Genomic DNA, 21,187 nt, shown 5'->3' with positions numbered 1-21,187 from the left:
GGGGCATGAATAATTAAGCATAAGGTGAAAAACTCCACTCCAGCACTACTCCCCCCCCCCAATCCGACCCACCGAGCCGAGGCCGTAAGGTTGTGTGTGTGTGTTGAGTGCGTGCGTTCCTATCACCAACACCAAAAAGGGGAACCAGGAATCGGTGTGCCCGCTGTGTATTCCGAACACGCGCAGGCAGCCACTGCCACTGGCCAGGGCATTGGAACGATCGCAAGAAAGCTTGCCAGAAGGAAAGAGTAAAACAAACCAAAAAAAAAGCCGATCGTAGGAAGCCCGGAGGAACGAGTGAGCGAGATAAAACAAGAATGGGAAAACAATTCCTTCGTATCGAGAGGAGAAAATCTTTCTGCCTGCGACTGACCTGCGTGAGCGCGCGCGCGCACGCCTTCAAGAATGTGTAGGTTATATGTGGCCATTCTTCCGAAGCTTTCGGTGTGCGTCCGCCATCTTCGGCTTGTGCTGCCCTTTTCTTGCACACACACACATGCACACACCCAAAGGGGCCTGCTCGCTCTTTTGCGCCACTGCCACTGAGACGCGTTTTGGCCATACCACCAGTCAGAAAAGAATGCCGCAAGCGAGATGTACGCCGCTGCGCAGAGCCATTGAAAGAGGAAGCGAAGATAATGTGCATCATAAAATCGAGTTTCGTCCGAACAGCTTGTGTTGTTCCTTCTTCGAAGCTTTTTTTACACCGGAGCTCGAACACTGGCCCCTGCCTCTCCCGACGCACACATACAACCACACACACGCACGCACACATACACGCATACATTCCTTCGGGCTTCGGTTGGGCGGCGGAAAGCGGCGTTAAAAAGTATTTATATATTAAAAATATGATGATGAAGTAAATACCTGTATCGCTTAATATAGAAATGCTGGTCAACCGCGATCGCCACCACCGCTGCCTCCGCCGTCATCGTCGTTGTTCAACGGGGCCCGGGGGGGAAACAGAGAGTGAGAGAGAGAGAGAGCGAGAGAAGAATCGCACCAGGACGACGTAAAAGGCAAGATCGGGTTTGCGGGCAGAGAAAAGATTGCGCGGGCTGTTGCGTCTTGCGCTGTGTGCGCTCTCTGTTGTATGCTGCCTGGCTCTTTTCCGTTGTGTTTGTGTGTCCACCGTGCTGCTGTTGCTGTGGTTGCGCCGTGGTGTTGGTGTCGATTGTCTTTCACCACCAACCCTAAGGGCAGCAAAGTTCAACCAATAGTCAGAACCCGAGATCTTAAGAAGCTTTCCTGCTGCTTGTGCGAGTGAGAGAGAGAGAGAGCGAGAGAGCCAGTGCTCCCCACCAACTGCTCGAGCGACAATCTTCCTCGTCGGCTCCTCCATTCCATTCGGTGTTCGGTGTGCCTTCTTTTGCAAATGTGGTGAACTTCACCGCAGCAACAGCAGCACCAGCCTCCTCTCCCCCTCCCCGCGCAGTGGCGCAGGAATGCGAGCGAGGGAAGAAAAATCTCCATCGAACAGATTGAGCCTCGGCCTGGGCCGCGCAGCAATATCGCCAGCGCCTTCGCTGCGGCAGCGGGAGGGTTGTCTAGCCGCGAGCGAAACAAGTTTCCAGCTATTTCGAAATTATTATGCGCCCGTTTCATAGTTGCATGTATCGGCTCCACGCCTGGTGATCGAAGACGAAGTGTGTCTTGGCTGCTAAGAAAATGTGGTTCCGTTTCCATGCTGCAGGAGGAGGGTGTTCGGGCATCATGATGATCTTTTCATAATTCTTGTATGAATTGTTCTGAAACGAGAAAAAAGCAAGGTTGCATTTGAGAGATTTGTTCAGCTTCAGTCATTTCAAATATGTTTAGCTTTCGACTTATACCCAACTAATGTTGGATTTTAAGTAGTTTGTTCTTTGAAATGGGGATTTAACATTTTAAGCATCATACTCGAAACATTTGGCCTTATGTCGTCGATTGCTTCGAGTCGACCCGTTTATATCGAACGACGACGGTGGAGCAAAAAGGGCAAACTTCACTCGGCAAACACACACATACACACATTCATGGGAGAAGAGTTAGTAGTAATGGCAGCAACCCGGGTGACCTGGGTGGAGAGTGAGAGGATGCTGCTCTGGCTAGGCGACTCTTGACATACCACCATACCACACAGCGGCCGGCCACGAGCCACGAATGCCGAGAAGGAGAAGGGACCGGAAAAAATTAGATACATCGAAATATTATGTGCCTATGTGTGTGAGTGCGTGTGGTGTTGTGTGGGGCCACGGCACGGCGATGAGAGAGACAGAGAGAGAGAGAGAGAGGGAAGAGTCTGCTGTCTTGTTTATTATAATTATGAATTTATGCTGCTCGCTGCGCTGTTGTTGTTCGTTAGCGTGAGTTGCAGGAAGAAAAGCTGCCTCTCGCTCTCTCTCTCTACCCGTCCTTCTCTTGCCTTTCGTTTTAAGCCAGCAAATAGGTGCCTAGTGCTGACTAATTGAATTTGTCGCTTATAATATGGTTGAAGACAGTCGAAATCAAACCAAACAAGCAAACCATTAAAAGGAAATAATTACCCACACACTAACACACTATTCTAATAGATTTTTTGTCCTTTTATTTTCAGATAATCCCCATACCTTGTGGAATTGCAGATACGAATCAACTACGTTGCCAATAACTTCAAGTGCTCAATCAACTTAGGCTAGAGTCTGTGCGTGCCGTAATTTCCCTACCAAGTGTGCGTGTGTGTGTGTGTGCTGGTGTATTTTAAGCTTCAAATAGTGCAATTGTTGTGTGCGTGATGACAGTGTCGCTAGCGTTATCGTCCGTGTGCGCGTGGTAGTATGCGAGTCCTTATGGCAGGCCGCAGTAGTAGCATGACGAGTAGCAGCAAACCGAGCGAATGTGCCGCAGCATTGCATCGGTTTAGCAACATTTTGGCAATATTATGACGCACCTGACTAACACACGCGTAAAGGTGCCTAGAGGTGCCGCCGCCGAGTGAAGAATTCAAAATCCTAGCATCCAGGGAAGAGAGTGTGGGGAGGAGTAGGAGGAGGAAGGAGACGGGTGTCGTCCCTTCCGTGTTGTAGCAAAGCTTTAGGAAAGTGCAGCAAGTGAAGAAGGAAGGGGAAGGAAAATGTATTGTGCCAGTGTGGTGAAAATTATGTGTTGGCTGCTGGTGGCCACGCTGGGCCTGCTGGCCGCAGCCGCCATCGAGCAGGTGGGTGCGCACAGTCCCGGGCCGGGGCCGGGGCCCGGTCCGGGCGTGGTGATCGTGCCGCGGCGTCGCTCCTCGAGCGACGGGGCGATGCAGTCGCGGGCGGTGGAGACGCGCGTACAGTTCAATGTGTTTGAGAACGAGGCGAAGGGCACGGTGGTGGGCTACATCCCTACCAAGCCGGGCTTCACCTATCGGTTCAACGAGCCGCCGCGGGAGTTTGTGCTGGACGCGAGCACGGGCGAGATCAAGACGAACGCCGTGCTGGACCGGGAGGCGCTGCGGGCCGACCGGTACGACCTGGTGATACTGTCCAGCCAGCCGACGTACCCGATCGAGGTGCGCATCACCGTGCTGGACGTGAACGACAATGCGCCGGAGTTTCCGGAGCCCACGATCGCGGTCTCGTTCTCGGAGAGTGCCATCACCGGGACGCGGCTGCTGCTGGATGCGGCCACCGATCGGGACGCGGGCGAGAACGGCGTCACGGACGACTACCGCATCGTGGAGGGCAACCATGAGGAAAAGTTCCGGCTCGCCGTTACCACCAGCCCGAACGGGGACGTGTACTATCTGCATCTCGAGACGACGGGCAAGCTGGACCGGGAGAGCCGCGGCTTCTACGCGCTCAACATCTCGGCCCGGGACGGCGGCGAGCCGGCCCGGTACGGCTATCTGCGCGTGAACGTGACGATACTGGACGTGAACGACAACCCGCCGATCTTCGACCACAGCGACTACATCGTGTCGCTCAATGAGAGTGTGCTGCCTGGGACGCCCGTCCTGCAGGTGATGGCGTCGGACAGCGATCTGGGGGATAACAGCAAGATCACGTACTATCTGGCCGACGCGGAGACGCAGTTCACGGTCGACCCGGAGACGGGCGTGATTGCGACGACCGAGCAGCTGACCTGCCCGCACCAGAACTGCCACGAGGGCGGCCGGAGCTGCCCGAAGAGCTGCGTGTTTACGGTGTTTGCGCGGGACCACGGCACGCCGCGGCAGGACGGCCGCACCTACGTCACGGTCAACCTGGTGGACACGAACGATCACGATCCGGTGATACGGTTCCAGTACTTCCCGCCGACCGGCAGCTTCGCGACGGTGGACGAGAACGCGGCGAACGGGTCGGTCGTGGCGGCCGTGTCCGTGGTGGACGCCGACGAGGGCCTGAACGGGGACACCAGCCTGCGCATCGTGGCGGGCAACGATCTGCAACACTTTCGGCTGGAGAAGTCGCCCAGCTTCTACATCGTGCGCGTGAACGGGGTGCTCGATCGGGAGGAGATCGGGAAGTACAACCTCACCGTGGTCGCGATCGACCGGGGTGCGCCGCCCCGCACCGCCACCGCCCACCTCATCATCCACGTGAACGATGTGAACGATCACGAGCCGGTGTTTGAAAAGTCCGAGTACTCGACCGTGCTGAGCGAGCTGGCCCCGCCGGGGACGTACGTAGCCAGCATCACCGCCACGGACGAGGATACCGGCGTGAATGCGCAGATCTTCTACGACTTTGTGGCCGGCAACCGGGACCAGTGGTTCCGGATCGATCCTGCCTCCGGTCTGATCACGACACGGGCGCCGCTCGATCGCGAGGTACTCGGGCACGTGGAGCTGAGCATTTCGGCCCGGGACGGGGGGCCCAATCCGAAGTGGGCCCACACCCAGCTCAAGGTCACCATACTGGACGAGAACGATGAGGCGCCGGCCTTTGCGCAGCCGCTGCTGAACGTGACGCTCAGCGAGACGGCACCACCGCGCACGGTCGTCGTCTCGCTGGCAGCCGTGGACCACGATCAGGGGACGAACGGGAGCATCACGTACTCGTTTCACCCCAGCGTGGAGCGCAACTATCCGGGCACGTTCGAGCTGGACGCACTGTCGGGACAGATCGCAACGCGCCGGGCGCTCGATCGCGAGCTGGTCGCGGCCTACACGCTCGTGGTGATCGCCCGCGACCATGGTTCGCCGCCGCAATCGTCCAGCGCTACGGTCAGCATCGCGGTTGAGGATGCCAACGACAACAGCCCGGAGCTGTATCCCAGCGCGTTCTTTGTGCAGGTGGCGGAGGACGCTCCGGAGGGTACGCTGATCGCGCAGCTGACCGCCACCGATCGGGACGAGGGTGAGAATGCGATCGTGCAGTACGAGCTGGTCGGCGGTCCGACCACTGATGCCGCTCTGTTCGCTATCGATGCGACTACGGGAGCGCTGACGCTACGGTCCAGCCTGCAGAAGTCACCAAAGCCGGTCCATCGAGTGATTGTCGGCTGCAAAGATCGTGGTGGGCGGCGGGCCGACCAGGACGCCGTCGTCGAGGTGGTCAAGGAGTCGCTCGTCGAGGAGATTGGGTTTGATGCACCGTCCCCCTCAGGGTACGACTTTCGCCTGCTGGAAGACAACGGGCTGGAGCGGCGACAAAAGTCACCGCAGGAGCGAGAGGTGGGCCAGCTGCGCACGCGCTGGGCTGCAGCTTCCGGCTCGGCCTCCGCCGGCTCGTCCAACGTGGTGTTTGCGATCGTGCGGGGCGACTCGGCCGCCAGCTTCCGCATACACGAGCGCACCGGTGTGATCAGCACGGCACGGCACATCGATCGCGAGCAGCGCGCACTGTACCGGCTCACGGTGGCGGCACGGAACGGGCTCGCCTACGGGGAAACGACCGTCAACGTCACCGTCGTGGATGTGAACGACAATGCGCCGGCCTTTCTTTACGAGCACGACGAAATTCGGCTGCCGGAAAATGCGGCCGTCGGGCAGGAGGTGTACGTGGCGAAGGCGAAGGACGCGGACACGGGCGCGAACAGCCAGGTGCGGTTCGGGCTGAGCAGCAATCCGGAGGGTCTGTTTCGCATCGCCGAGACGAGCGGGGTGATTTACCTGAACCGCTCGATCGGTGTCGAACCGGGCACCGTTCTGTCGCTCGAGGTGAGTGCCACCGACGGAGGCAGCCCGCCGCTGACGACACGCACCACGGTGCAGGTGACGGTGGAGGACGTGAACGACCACACGCCCGTGTTCGATCACACCTCGTACGAGACGTCGCTGCTCGAGTCGATGCCGGTGAACTCGCGCTTCTTTGCGCTGGCCGCGTCCGACGCCGACGTCGGCCCGAACGGGCGCATCTCGTACGCCATCGTGGAGGGCAACGTGGACGGCAAGTTTGGCATCTTTCCCGACGGCTACCTGTTCGTGCGCAGCGCGCTGGATCGCGAGGAGCGCGACTACTACGCGCTGACGATCGCGTGCGCCGACGAGGGCCGGCCGGTGTCGCGCAGCTCGTCCGTGCCGGTGATTGTGCACGTCATCGACGAGAATGACAACGCGCCACAGTTTACCAACGGGACGTTCGTGTTTAGCGTGGCCGAGAACGAGCCGCCCGACACGTTTGTGGGCAAGCTGACGGCGATCGATCGCGACATTGGACGCAATGCGGAGCTGATCTACACACTCTCCTCGACGTCTTCCACGTCGTCGGCGGGAGGATCGTCGGCCAGCGGGAAGGACCGCGAGGAGGATTTCAGCATCGATTCGCGCAACGGTTTCATCCGCACGCGCCGCTCGTTCGATCGCGAAGCGCTCGGCGGTCAGAGCTTCCTCGCGCTGGAAGCAACCGTTTCCGACAATGGTGCCGTTCGGTTGAGGGATCGCGTCAAGATCAAGGTGTTTATTACGGACGTCAACGACAATGCGCCCGTGTTTGTGCGCGCACCCTACCGGGTGCAGATCTCCGAGGGCGCCTCGATCGGCACGCAGCTGGTGCGCGTTTACACCCACGACGCCGACGAAGGACTGAACGGGGACGTGTTTTACTACATCTCCGAAGGGAACCGGGCGGAGCGATTCGCTATCGACGACTCTACCGGCCAAATAACGCTCGCCCGAGCGCTGGATCGCGAAACGACGGCCTCCTACCGACTGACGGTAGTGGCGCACGATGCCTCCAAGCAGCACCGGTTGAGCGCGTCCACCACCGTCACGATAGAGGTGCTGGACGAAAACGACGATGCGCCCGAGTTCACGCAGACGCTGAGCCAAATCGCGATCGTGGAGACGACCCCGATCGGCACCGAGCTGATGCGATTCCGCGCGACCGATCTGGACCTGGGAGCGAACGCGCAGATTGCCTTCTCGATCGCGGCCGGCAACCGGCGGGACACGTTCCACATCGATGCGCTGTCGGGCGCACTGTACCTGCACCGTGCCCTCGACTACGAGGACACGCAGAGCTACTCGCTCAACATCTCGGCCGCGGACGGGGGCAATCCACGGCTGGCCACCACCATCCTGTTCGCCGTCAACGTGATCGACGCTAACGACAACCCGCCCGCCTTCCCGAACACCGCGATCGTGCGGCAAATTCGCGAAGGCATTCCACTCAACACGCCGATTGTGACGGTCACGGCGGAGGATCCCGACTCGGGCCTGAACGGCAAGGTGCGGTACGAGATCGCCCACCAGGACCCGCAGGACGGGGACGGCGAGCGCCACTTTGGCATCAATCCGACCACCGGCGTCATTCACACGCTGCACCTGATCGACCGGGAGGCCATCGACACGTACCGGCTCACCGTGCTGGCCACCGACCAGGCCGCCCCACCGGCACAGCGACTTTCCGCGGAAAAGCTCGTCACCGTCATCGTGGAGGACGTGAACGACAATGCGCCTGTGTTCGTGTCGATGAATGCTGCCATTCTGCCGGTGCGCGACAGTGCCATGGGCGAAATTATGCGCATACACGCGCAGGACGCCGACTCGAGCTCGAACGGGCTCGTCACGTACGAGATGATCGGTGGGAATACGGACATCTTCCAGCTGCATCGCACCACGGGCGTGATCACGCTGCGCAAGCCGATCCCCAAACCGGACACCCGCTACCAACTGTCCGTCCGAGCGACGGACGAGGCCGTGCAGGCGGAGCGCAAAAGCAGCGACGCGTACATCACCATCCTGACGACGGGCGCTCCCGGCAGCAGTTCCTCGGGGCCCGTGTTCGCCAAGAAGGACCTGTCGGGCAGCGTGTCGGAGAACGAACCGATCGGTACCAGTATTCTGACGGTTTCCGCCTACCTGAACTCGGTGTCGGACATCGAGTACTACGTCACCAACGTCACGTCCGGCACGAACGGGCGGCAGGTCAACCGGCTGTTCGACATCGACACCAAGCTGGGCATTCTGTCGACCGCGGCCGAGCTGGACCGTGAAGCTGGCATCGAGCATTACGACGTCGAGGTGTACGCCGTCGCCGTCGGTACCGTGCCCAGGACAACCAGCACCCGGGTAAGTAGCTATTGTGTTCTTTTGATAGCGACAGAGGGGTAACAGAGTATGGGAATAACGACGGGGATAAGATAATCTACCAACTCTCTCTCTACCCACGCAAAGTGTGAATATGTATCTAAATGGTCGGCGCCCCCGGCTCTCGGGAGGAGTGTGATAGAGAAATTACGCCCTAATTAAATCAACCTGCCAAATCACGCTTTGACAAGGCGCACGGCAAAACCCCTCCTATGCTCGTAAAGGCAGGGGAGAAGCTCTAATGCTAATGTCGCGCTTATCTTGCGCGCATCTTTCGGCCAGACTTTACGATCCTTTACATTTATTCGTACACATTTGATTGCCCTACGCGGGGCGAAGGCTGAATCGCTATTTACGATTATGGCTCGCTTTTTTAAGCTGACTAAGCTTTTCCCAGCCCCATTGTTTTACACCCACCTGCTGCCTGCGCTTGGGTTGCCGGCGGGTTGCAACTTCCTCGCCAAATATTTCTTGATGGTGTACGCCCGATAAGCGAGACACCTTCCGAACACACTCATTAACGAGATTCTGTCTGTGGGTAGATCTCTGCTGCGTACGCCCTAGTGTAGTTCTCGTTGCTATTTCAGTGGGGGTTTCATCATCATCATCTTCATCACCAGGTTAGGTTTCAAACGTAAATCATCACCATTTCATCGCTGTTGAAGGTGCGACAAGAATCACGAGATTCTTTCATGTACAGCTCCTTTGCAGAGCTTTATTAAATACTAAGCATTATTACTCACTCTCTGTATCTCTGTATTTACTTGTAACAATCTAATGAGATGAATGATTATATTGAATATGAGAAAATCCTCTCTTTTTTTGGACTCCATTTGTCGATGACATGGGCGCCAAATCGCTCAAAATTACGGTGCCAAACAGTGTCGGAAAAGAATTCGATACATGCACAAGCGACGAACCTGGGTAGGCAAATTGCAATCGAAACCTGACCCCCTTGAACAACTCACACAGTCTCACGCAAGTGCACCACACACTTTTGGGCAGTTTTTGGGAAGCACATAACAACATTGTGTTTTCCACTTTTTGGCATACCACCCTGCGGGTGGGTATCCGATCCTCGTGATAAATAATGAGAACCAAAATGACTAGCTGCATAACATATTCGCATCGCTTCTAGGCAGGTATTATGACGCCAGATTATAGGTGTTTTTTGTGCGAGGGAAAAATATTAAAGAATGCACACTTCCCGGCGGTTGCATGGTTTCTGCCCCGCAGAGAGATACGGTTACAATCTCTTTTCCTCTGCCTGCACAATGCGCTGGGCCGCACTTTTATCGGGCGCCCGGTTCCCTTTCACCCGGTGTGCGTAGTGTTTTGTTCTAGCACCGAGCATCGGCTGCAATTGTGGTTGCATCGGTTGCTTTCCAAGGGTGGAGATGCATTTTTCATCGAGCGTTTCATGCACACAAGCTTGCACACGCCTCTCCCTCGGTCGTATGGATTTTTCCTCTCAGAGTAAGTGGAAAGAGTTAAGAATGGTCAATTGTTTGCCATTCAGGTTCATTCGATTCACGTTTTGCGGACAGACAGCCATAGCCAAAAACAACGCTGCAAATCGTTAGAAGCATCATTCGTACCAGGTCGAATAAAGGAAATTCACATCACAATCACATCTTTAATGCCCGACGAAAATATAATTGTTCAACCTTCTTTCCGCACAACGCTCAGCATTGTGGCCAAATATAACACAAAAAACCTCATGCCCACACGAGCCGTGGCTCCAAACGCCGTTACTTCCATTCAGCCAGCAACCCACGATGATCGAACGAACGGAGAAGCACTCGATCATTATTCCTGAACTAATTTCGATCACTCCTCCAAAGCATGGTAGTGATGTGGTACCTAACAACAACCACACAAAAAAACGGCCAACGCCAACTGCCACGATGTGTGCTCAATTTCACAACCCCGTTCGGTTCGGTGTTTGGAATTTGAAGATCGACAGGAATAGTCAAATGCACGAGAAGGTGGTTCCGTGTGCGAACATTGGGAGGGCTTGTGCCTACCTGACCGACCGACCGGCCACCACCACTAATAAGCATTCTATTCGTTTATGATCGCAATCTGCACGAGAGCAGTGAGGCGCAGCCAACGCTGGCCAGAAACTCGCTAGGTCTCTCGATCGATAGTAATTATCGTTTGTTTTTGGTAAACGATGTTCAATTTGAATAATTTAACAAAATTTTCTCCTCTCAGCTGCCTTCGCTGCCCAATCCACACACACACACACACACACACACACACACACACACACACACACAAGCGTTCGTGTATGTAGGAAGCTGGAATGAAATTGCAGCAAGAGCAGTCGTTCGGAGCTTCGTTTCACATGCCAAACCTTTGAACAGATGGAGATTTTCTAAGCAAACAGTTTCCTTCTTCAGTTAGATGTTTTGTTTCATCCGCACTTCATCCCAACTGTTCGGTGACACTGTTCGGGGTTTCTTTTTCCAATTATATTAAGGAATTTGCTATCCAAGCCTTAAGAACATCAATGGCCACTCAGGGATGCTGTTGGAAACTACAGCAAAGACGTCACTACTCAACTTATCTAGCATAGCGGATCGGGGTGAGGAGCGCTTTTAGGCGTGATCCTGTTGCGCAAGCTAATAAAAGGAGTAATTGCGGATACTTTCACGTTTCCGCATTGCATCACCAGAAGGCGTCGGACATTCACCGGCCGTCTTCGTGCTTTCGGCCGGCTCTCGACCGCTCTCTAAATATGATACGCAAACAACCCGCGCACAAACGATGAATCAAATAAGATGAGGTTCCTAACGAGTGTCTAACCGCCGATAAATCCCAACCTCAAATTGCTCCACCGACCGCGGGGCGGCAGCAGCAGCAGTCAGCGTACCAATGGAAACGGTTTTCTTACGTTTCTTCTATCTCCTCGCTTTCTTCTTCTTTGGCCGCCCATCATTCGGCCCGGAGCATCATTTGGCCATTGATTGCGGTGAAGGGCAGGCCGAGCGAGAGAGAGCAATGGTCGTCGTTGGTCTGTGGTTTATGCCTGGTGCCTTCCCGGTACCTCGCCTGAAGCCGCTCTTGCTCCTCTCCCTCTCACTTTAATGTTCGTTCTGTTCAAATTTTAAATCACCGATAGAAAGTCAAGATTTATGCCCGGAAAATGACGGACGATGTTGTTTCCAATGCAAATGTCATCACTAATCAATCGGGGGATTTTTTTTCGGAATTGGGCTCGATTGGAAAACTTTACACACATGAATATGTGCGAATCTAACACCGGTCGAATCGAGAGGGATGAGGGGAGCTCAAAATTGAGGTCATGGGGCGGCTACACACCACGCATATATACGCTGCGCATACACGTTGGGGCGCAGCAATGCGCGAAGCGTTGAAATTGGCACAACCACTAGCAGAATTGGTACGGAGATTCCTTTGATGGAAAATTCCTTAGATCAATCAACATCGTCATAAAATCGTTTCGCATCAACATATTTCAAAAAAAGAGTATTCTTATGATAAAACAGTTCGACTAAATGCTTTATGAGACGTGAATGCTAAGTAGGGAAGATCCTGTTTGCTTCCCTTTTCCCAGCACACGGGATGCTTCGGTGCTGCTGTTGCTGGCGGCTGATCGTGTGTCCCGATCCCCAAAATTGACCAAACTCGTGCTTGCGATCGCAAACGTGGCACTTAACGTTTCGGGAGCGGCGGGGCTGAATAAGCTGATGGCCAGCGCGAGCGAGAAGTACATTTTTTCATGTCTTTTCCACGACCATCCGCGTGCTCCCGAGTGGCTCCCGGGCGAATGAGCGAACCGTACGCGAGGTCCTTTTTCCAAACGTGTTCGTGTTGAGGCTCGCCGCATAGTAGCCGCATTTCGTTTGGCGCTCATACAGCTTGTCAAACTTGCCTTGGTGTCCGGTTGGGCAGAAAAGCTGCACCGCAAAAGCGAAACGCATACAGGGATGGATTTTTACAAGATGGCTAACACACGACGACGACGACGACGGACTGCCCAAGCAAGCAGAGGGCACTAATTTCGAACGAATAAATTTTTAACTATCTCAACGGAGCGCGCGCGCGCTTCGGGAATATTGGCAGACTGGCGTGAGTCTCTCCGTCCCGACTTTTTGGGCATCCCGACGGACCCGCTAACGAACGTCTCCTCCTCCAAGCTGCCAACCCGATCATCCCAACGCACCCACCGTGAGACCCGCGCCGTGCAGCAGGGAAAAGGGTAGTTTGATTCGTGATTTAATTAAACGTACCCACGGGAGCAGGAATCTATTTTCTACGGTTCTCAAAGCGACGCCAAAGCGACTTGTTTGCGACATCCAGCCGACAAATCGTGGGACGCGAGTATCAATAACTCAAATTAGCATAAAAGGGAAACGACGCAAAAAATCAAACACACACAGTGGTTTGAGCCATTGGTACTAAACCCCACACACATCGAAAGAGTAGTTGAGAGCAGATGCACAGAAAAAAAAGCTCCTGCCGCCACTACGGAAGCAAAGGGAAGACAAAAAATGTGGGGAGTGTGTTGTGAGATGGCGGCATCGGCCATGACAACCCAGCCGCACTCAATCTCAACAACCACGAGCTGCGGAGGAGCAGAGGAAGAGAACGAAAGCAGCAAAAAAACACGCTGGCTGGCAGTCAACCTGGGCCGTTTGCCGGGAGCCACGATTTCCACGATCCACGACACCAAGTGCGCAGCACGTAACGCTAAAATTGAAAGTATGTACCTTTAATTGAAATGTATGTATTTTCGAGCGCTGCGCTGCCGGTGAGTGAAAGTTGCCAGCCGGCTATCGTAACAGTAGACCATCAGTGTCCCGCGCCCCCCTGGTTTTAGGGCTCTAACGATTGACGCGACGCGGCTCTTAGTGATACGATTTCTCAACCGTCTCTGGAAGGTGCGCACGCCCGGCTCGATCCTTTCGGGGAGTAGTAGCGGTAGTAGTAGTGGGTTTGGTGTTGTGTTTTTCCGCCCTCCCCTCGTACGCCCTTTCCAAAGCGAGCTCGCGCGCTGCATCCGGGTGTAATGTCATATTTCCCGGTGGGTACCGAGACAAGCCCCATCGGCGGGGCAATTTTGGGTCCGAACCGCCGAAGTTGGAAGCGATCCAGCTTCCAGTCGCTTTCGTTTCACTATTCCATACCAACTTTGAAATAGTTTGCTGGTTGCGGTATCAGCTAGCTGAGGAGGGTAGGTTCAAATTCCACAGGGACACTGCGTGCGCGCACACACAATCAGTGCGATATCTCAGTGCTGGCGGACAAATGTACTGCGCGCCGCTGTGTTGCGTCGGTGCGTGATTATTTAATTTATTTAAATTTGGCTCCAATTTCACGCGTCTCATTCAGAGTTTGGTGCTTTAGTTGCGTGTCCCTCTGTGTACAGCGTGGCAATTTCTTATGGTGGGGCAATAGTAGTGCCCGTTGCTGCTGCCATTGCGGCCCTTTTGCGGTCTTAGATTGGTCGCGCCAGACCCCGAGCAGCAAGACAACGACGGCACAAGGTAAAAACACCAAAACCGTGCAAAATCTTGACGGCTTCAGCTGAGACACTTTTAGAGCTCGCTTGGTTTTACTACCTAACTGTCTCTCTGTATGTGTGTGTGTGAGAGTGTGTGCTTCTCCCTTTTCTAAATGTTAGCACTAGCGCCTTCACTCCTTTTAGCCGGCACCATTCCTCTCCTTTTCCCTCATGCTGTTATTCTCGCACTCGTTCTCCTTCCCTTTTCTTTCCCTTACGTAAGAAGGTAGGTGAAATAAAAGAAAACCCCCATCCATCCCACGGCGGCCGTGCATAGGCACCGGACACTAATGCATGACGAGAATCGGCGCAACAAACCCGTCCTTTTTTGGACCCCGCTCGCAACTCCTGCCTCCTTCGTTTACCTTCTCCACAACGGCAAGCCACCCCGCACCCCCCATTACCCTGCCTGTCGGCCACCAAAGAATGCCAATTCGCAAGCTGTGGTCCATTTTATGCTTTTACGTTTTCTCCTCCCTATCTTGGTCCGGTATCTTTCGAAATTCCCTCAACAACTCGGCGCATTCTCCTAACCGCGACAGTATTAACGACGATGAGTGATGGCGTGTCGCCCCATTAGACATGGCGGCCTCATGCGCCGCACCACCGTGCCGTCCCGTTCTCCCCCCCCCCCCCCATCTTGCGGCACGTCGCATTCCATTTCCTTCTTTCTGCGCCACCGCCGCTGCGCGCGTTGATGGTGGGCCAAACGCATTCGCTACCATCATCGCTCATCGCTTTAATTCTCGGAATAATTAAGCACACATGGGGGACATGGGTACGACCGAGCCCCGGGACGACCACGGCCGAAACATTACACGTGCGTTCTCCCCCCCCCCCCCCCCTCACGCCGGTCGGTCGGTCGGCGATGTTGTTTGAATTTACGTGCACTTAAATTTGCACCCCAGATCTTTGTAATGACCAAGGGCGGCGGCGGCGGCCGTGCGTTACCAGAATCGCTCGTCTAAGAGTCGGGATGAGGGGGGTTAGCAGACGGGACACTCGAGCGTTTGAAGTGAATGTGAGCTTGATTTCACCACGACACGGTGACATTTTGCGCCGGCAGTGACAGCCGGCAATGGATTCCGCGAGCGAAACGATGTTCCATTTATCATTGTTCCAACTCCACCAACTCCACCATCTTCATCGTCCACTGCATCCATTCAGTTCAGTTTGCGATCGCTTTTGAGAGGCATTGAAGTTTAGAATCCTCCGCTTCTTTCTTTAAGACACCGGAAAATTTAGCTGCAGCATAAAAGAACACTCGACACACACACGCTTTGAATGTTCCCATGATCAATGCCAAACCAGCAGCTATTTTCACGCCACAGACAGGACGGTTGCATACTCATCCGCCGTCATAAATGCAACGGCTGCCGAAATGATGTTTTTGTCCCGAACGCGCCTCCGTATTAATTTCTATGGCACTTTTGACGCGGAAAACAAGGACGACCTCAAAACAATGCCCATACGTGTATTTGGGGTGGTGGCTTTTTGTTAGAGATCGTTTGGTTCAAGCTTTCGGCTGCAGCATGCGTCGCGTTGCGTTCACGGGGCCCTTCGATCGTTTGCTTCACCATGCTTTTTTAATCGTTTGCCATCCGTTCGTCAGACGTTCGCACACAGAGATCGTGTAAATCTCGCCTGTCCATCGCAGCACCGCCGGGCTCGCTCGATCGCTCGCAACCGAACACGAACCCGCTGCACTGCAAGAAGAGTTTCCGCTTGTTTTTTTTGTCTGTTGCCTTTCTTCCTTTTCTCGACAATACTTTCCGCTGCCGGCCGCTCGGCCAAGAGCCCTTCAGCTACCACCTTCAGTGCTGCGCGGTGCAAGCAATGCAAGCGGGGGCAAAAGGGACGATGGTCCCTGGTGGTAATGGGTTTCAATTTTGCCTATAACTCTTGCAGATTTCTTCTGCATGGTCCGCGCATGCGAGACACTTACGCACTCACACACACACAGACAGAGGCGCGCAGGGGTTTATTGCTTGCCGCCCTTTTTGTGCTTCCGTAATTCCAGAAGTTCTGATAATTTATTTTTAATTTTCCCTTTTTTCCCCCGTTTTTACCAATACGGCCATGGAACGGAGACACGCACGCACACACACGCACACTGGTTTCGCGCGGTGAACGTACAAACTCTCATTTTGTGGTCGGCCAGTCGACGATAATCAGAGCATAATAATGAAATTATTTCCAAAAACGGCCAACGTGTTAGATTGTTGGGCAGGGGACACATTAAACAAAAGCAATTGGTGCTGGAACTTTATGGAAAATGGTTGCGCAAATGTTATGCTGCATGTATGATGCCCAGTACACTATTTCAGTTCGTGGCACAAGTCTTGTAGGACTGATTTTAAATCAATTTTAAATATTCTTTCTTTCTGTCCGATAACAGAAGCCAACACCGCCATGGCACTCTGCGCCGACAGAAACAAGTGCCGAGTTGCTTCTTTAGCTAATTCTAGATAAGCAACATTCCAGTCTTCCAACATCAGTCTCGTCATGACCAGATAACAGCAACAAAAAACAGGAAAAAGAGAGACGGAGAAGCAGTCGAAGATAGAGGACAGAAAGAGACAAGGTTAATTGTCTTTAAAAATGTGTAATTGTTTCGATATTTTACCAGTTTTAGAGAGCACAACATTAAAGCAAAATTTCCCGGGGCTCATTTCTTCCCGACTGCTGCATGGGCCTGTGCAGTGCTTCTGCTGCTGCCGCCGCTTCTTGGCTCTCCGGCTCATTACATCCTTTCTGCTGCGGTGCGCTCGATCAACAGTGTGCCCTTCTGCTCGCTTGGACACTGTGTGTGCGGAGCCGGAGCCCTGGCCCTGGCCCGACCCCAGCACTACCCTTCGCGCTGCTCAGTGCTGCACACTATGCAGATGAAGTGTGTGTGTATGTGTGTGTGTGGTGCAACTGGAGCTACGGTTGAGTCAGGCCGGCCGGTCGGCCGGTCGGTCGGGTCGGTGTGGCTCGCTCGTCCAACGGTTGGGCTCGGTCGGTAAACATAAAATCGCATGAGATGACGGTACGCAAACATTAAATTTCAGTCTCATTCGTCACTGCTGCATTTATCCTTCGTCCGTTTCATGACCCGCAGGGAACTCCGCTCCCATACCCGCTCGCGCATCGCCAGCGCCCATTCCGCCCCAATGCAATGGCAAAATTTCTTCCTGCTGGAAATGTCTTGCTTGTAGTTATTGTTGCACACAGTTTGGCTTGGTCCTGTGGCACTTTAACATGCCCCTTTGCCTGTCTGTTCTACACACAGGCACACACACCGGGCTCTGTTTCGCACGTTCTCCATCAGTTCCATCCATCACATTCACTGGGGCTCCGGCTCGATCATTTGCAGATTTATCATTCCACCCGGCATACACTTGATGCTTCTTGACGAGACAAACGTATCAGTTGCTGCTGCTGCTGGTTTCATGTGCTATCATAAAGATTTTTTTAATGTTTCACCATTTGCATGCCTGTACGCATTGCGCTTGCGGTTATAGATAGTAAAACAAGACCACTCCACAGCAGCACACAGTCCACACCAATGCTGCGGGCGCCCAATAGCGTAGCAACGGGAAACATTCCAAGTAGGTGTTGTTATTATCTTTGCATAGTTGTGCTTTGTTTTTTCTCTCTCTCTCGTTTAATTTGCGATACGATACTTAAGCGCGCTACATTTGGTGCAACAGGTACTACAGCCGCCACCATGCAAATGTGTTTGACATAAAAAGGGGAAACATCCGGAAAGATAAACAACCGGTCACTGTATCGATCGTCGATCGATTGCATTTTGCAGTGCAGCATTTTGAGTGCGGTGTCGCCAATCTGGACGCAGAAATAACGCCAACCACTTCGGAACTGAATGGTGAGAATGAAAAGAATGCTTTTATTACTGCCCTGCTCGGGTTTACAATGTCGGGAGAACGAAAAACACTTACACGCACAGCGCGGGCCAGCAAAGTGAGCGAATAATTTTACCAGACATTATTGCGAAAGCCTCGTCTCTCGCTTGCGAAGTCGTAAAATAAACGTCAGCCGTAACAACCGCCGAGCCGAAAGATGCGTGCGGAGCGATGTGAATTAAATATGGCCATAGCACGGCTTTGACCGCTGGACGCTCGGGCTCGGGCTGGCCGGCTGTGGGCCGAGGAGGCAGTGTGAAAAGACACAGTCCTGCGATGTCGCCGTCGCCGCCTGTTTTGCAACCTATTATGCAGCCTTGGCCTTCGCCAACTTTGTTGCAAGCGCTCTCGGGACCATTGACACACACACACTCCCCGTCCGTTTCTCTGTTTAAGTGTTGATGCAGCACTTTAAAGGCTGTTAGACACCATTTTCTTGGAGATTTGCAAGGAAATCCGTTTGTTTTTTTTTGTGTACAACCACGAGACTGCTAAAATTATATCTTTTTTCCACCACTTGAGTCGTCTTGGCGTATACGAATCGAACGCGTCCGATTACCGCCACGGTGGTGTGCTGGTGCTTAAATCACTTCTTGGGTCGTTGGGTGTTGCACACCTTTCTTTGCAGTCTGATTTGCCTACAGCTCCGTTCCAAAAGGGATTTATATTGCGCATTTTATTTGTGCTGAAAACTTAAAACCCCGTTGCAGTGGGTAATGCAAGGTAACGCCGTGTCGCTACTTTGCACCAATCAAAATGCCCGACAGCAGCAGTCCTCTGTACGATGCTGCCGAGCCCCTCCAATCGTTGATCGCTGCATTATATCGTGCTAGATCGAGAGTCAAGGTCGTAAATAATTTACTGATGCCAGTGAAAGGATCGTCAAACATGTTAACCCTCCCCTCTCCAGATAAAACGTTGAACAAATTGAATTAAATTTCTTCGATTTTTGACACCCATTGAGAGGGGCAAACCGTTGGAAAGACTCGTACTTAGGTTTTTTAGTTGCAAATTGACCTCAACTGTTATACTCTTCACTTAACATCCATCCATTTCGCTGTATGCATTTTCATAGTAATTTAATTTACCAATCGTCAACCCTTTTCTTTCTCGCCCTCATCCCGCCCGATACCGAACAGATACGAGTGAACGTGCTGGACAAGAACGACAGCCCGCCAAAGTTCCAGAACCTCCCGTTGGTATTCAGCGTGTCGGAGGATCTGGCCGTCGGACAGACGGTGGCGCGCATCACCGCGACGGACCCGGACACGCTGGGAAAACTGGAGTACGCGCTGCTGGACGGAGACGCGCCGAAGAAGTTTGCGCTGGAGCGGGAAACCGGTTTGCTAAAGCTGCGCGATACGCTCGACCGCGAGACGGAGGACTCGTACCGGCTGAAAGTCAGTGTGACGGACGGTATTCAGAGCACCGAAACTACGATCACTATTCAGGTAGGTTCTTTTTTTTTTTTTTGGGCATGGAAACCTTCAGGCACTGGAATCCTCGGTCCCGTGCCTCCACACACACACTCCACTTCCGGCTGGCCACCAAATGGCATCAAAAAGGCACCAAATGGAAGCGAATTCGAACGTTTTATTCCGCCTGCCAAACATCATCCCGCGGCAGCTAATTTTGGCAATGTCCATCGTCCACTCTCGGCCCGTCTTCTGACTCACGCGCGCTTGCGTTTGATTGATTACTGAAAAATCATAAAAGCTTTTCCGGCCCCCCGTCTCTCGCGCTATCCCGCTCCCATGTTTGCATGTTCGCATTTATTCGAAACGCATTAAAAAGATTCCTTCGGCTCTTCGCGTATTCCTGAATGCATCGAACGCGTTGCAGCCAGCGAGCCAGCGAGCCAGCGGCGATATGCACTTGATGCGAGGAGGATGCAACTTAATCGCAAAAGTCATCTCGCTCGCCGGCCAACGTTAAAAACGCATGTCGAATGCAGCGCGCATATTCATACGATCCTTTGCACACCACCCCCCAGGCGCAGAGAGAGTACCGAGATCGTTTAGACACGCACCAACACATACATGCATGCATTCATACACACACTCGCCTCCAGATCAAGAGATTGTGAATTAATGGCTCGAGCAGCAGCAGCTAACCAACCTGTCCCTTTCAGCACTCTGTTCCCACAAACCAGCAGGCACAGATAGTTCTTGGGCGCGGTCAAAGGTTACCACTGCCAACAGCATTCCAATGAACGAACGGGCTTTGGCTGTTTAATTTCACTCCCTAGCTCCCTCTCTCTTTCTCTCTTTCTCGTGCTCTCTGCACTACTCAGTTTCTTTCTAATGTATTTCTCACTCCGAAAGTAACTTTCACAAATATTGTATACACAAAATAGTGCTTCACTTCTTGCGATTCTGCCCGTCGCCGAATCTGCACGCTATAGAGCCTGTTTTGAACCTAATTCCGCAATGTTCTAACCAACTATTTTGATTCAAGAACGGGAAAACAAGCTTTAAACGATCGTAAAATGACGCAACATATTAGCATGTACAAGGAATCAAAGAGTAAACCCAGCCAACCCATGTCATAGTTTGTTAATATATGAGTGTGTGTGTGTTTGTGTCGTTTTACAAATTACCCGAAAATTGTGCATATAAACTGAAACTTCTCTCCACCACCACCACCGGGACACCCCAAGCCGATCGTGCAGGCTCTTTATCTTTCCGATCAACCTCCACAGACACTCGAATTCCACACCGCATCCGATCATCCCGTGATTGCCGATCCTTTTTGTCCATAAGTTCTTTTCGTTCGCTTACGTTCCCTTTCCCGGGGGTTCTGGTTCTCCGCCACGTTGCCCTCGCCCATTCCCCCTTTTTATGCTTACACATATGTTATCTTTTATTATTAAAGTTTGATTGACATCACGAAGCAGGCCGTTCGTTCCCTCCTGTAGCCTGTTCTGTGTGTGTATGAAATGTTCATTTGTAGATCCGCCACACACTCACACACCAACTTCCCCCCAGCCAACTAACTCTGATTATCCATCAACTGACCACAGTTCAGGCTTCGCTCAATCATTCGTGTTTTTTTTTTTCGTTCGTTCACCACTTCCTGCTGCCTCCTCTCCCTCCTCTGTTTATCGAGCGAGGTGGCTTAGGTAATGATCAACGTTCTACAAATTTAAGGTTCACCTTTTCAAGGGGCACCCCCACGGATTGCGATGTCTCCACACACATAGGACCGTGAGTCACTCACTTCCCTTTCCTCACGACCTGCCCGGGGGACCTATCCCGGCCAGACGCGATGCTG

General features: G+C 53.3%; 1 protein-coding gene across 1 annotated transcript in view; it reads left to right on the top strand.

Annotated features, from left to right (window-relative positions):
• Positions 1-2,575: 2,575 nt before the first annotated feature.
• Positions 2,576-21,187, top strand: part of LOC1278031 (cadherin-related tumor suppressor) — a 43,496-nt gene continuing 24,884 nt past the window's right edge. Inside the window, exons 1-2 of the mRNA XM_061661712.1 lie at positions 2,576-8,455; positions 19,054-19,365. Coding sequence (XP_061517696.1) covers positions 3,092-8,455; positions 19,054-19,365 — 5,676 coding nt within the window. The 5' untranslated portion in view covers positions 2,576-3,091. The remainder of the gene's footprint in view (positions 8,456-19,053; positions 19,366-21,187) is intronic.

This window comes from Anopheles gambiae, chromosome 3, assembly GCF_943734735.2.
Source record: "Anopheles gambiae chromosome 3, idAnoGambNW_F1_1, whole genome shotgun sequence".
NCBI lineage: Eukaryota > Metazoa > Arthropoda > Insecta > Diptera > Culicidae > Anopheles > Anopheles gambiae.
Note: the sequence above shows the minus strand (reverse complement) of the source record. Positions and strands in the feature narration are given on the sequence as shown.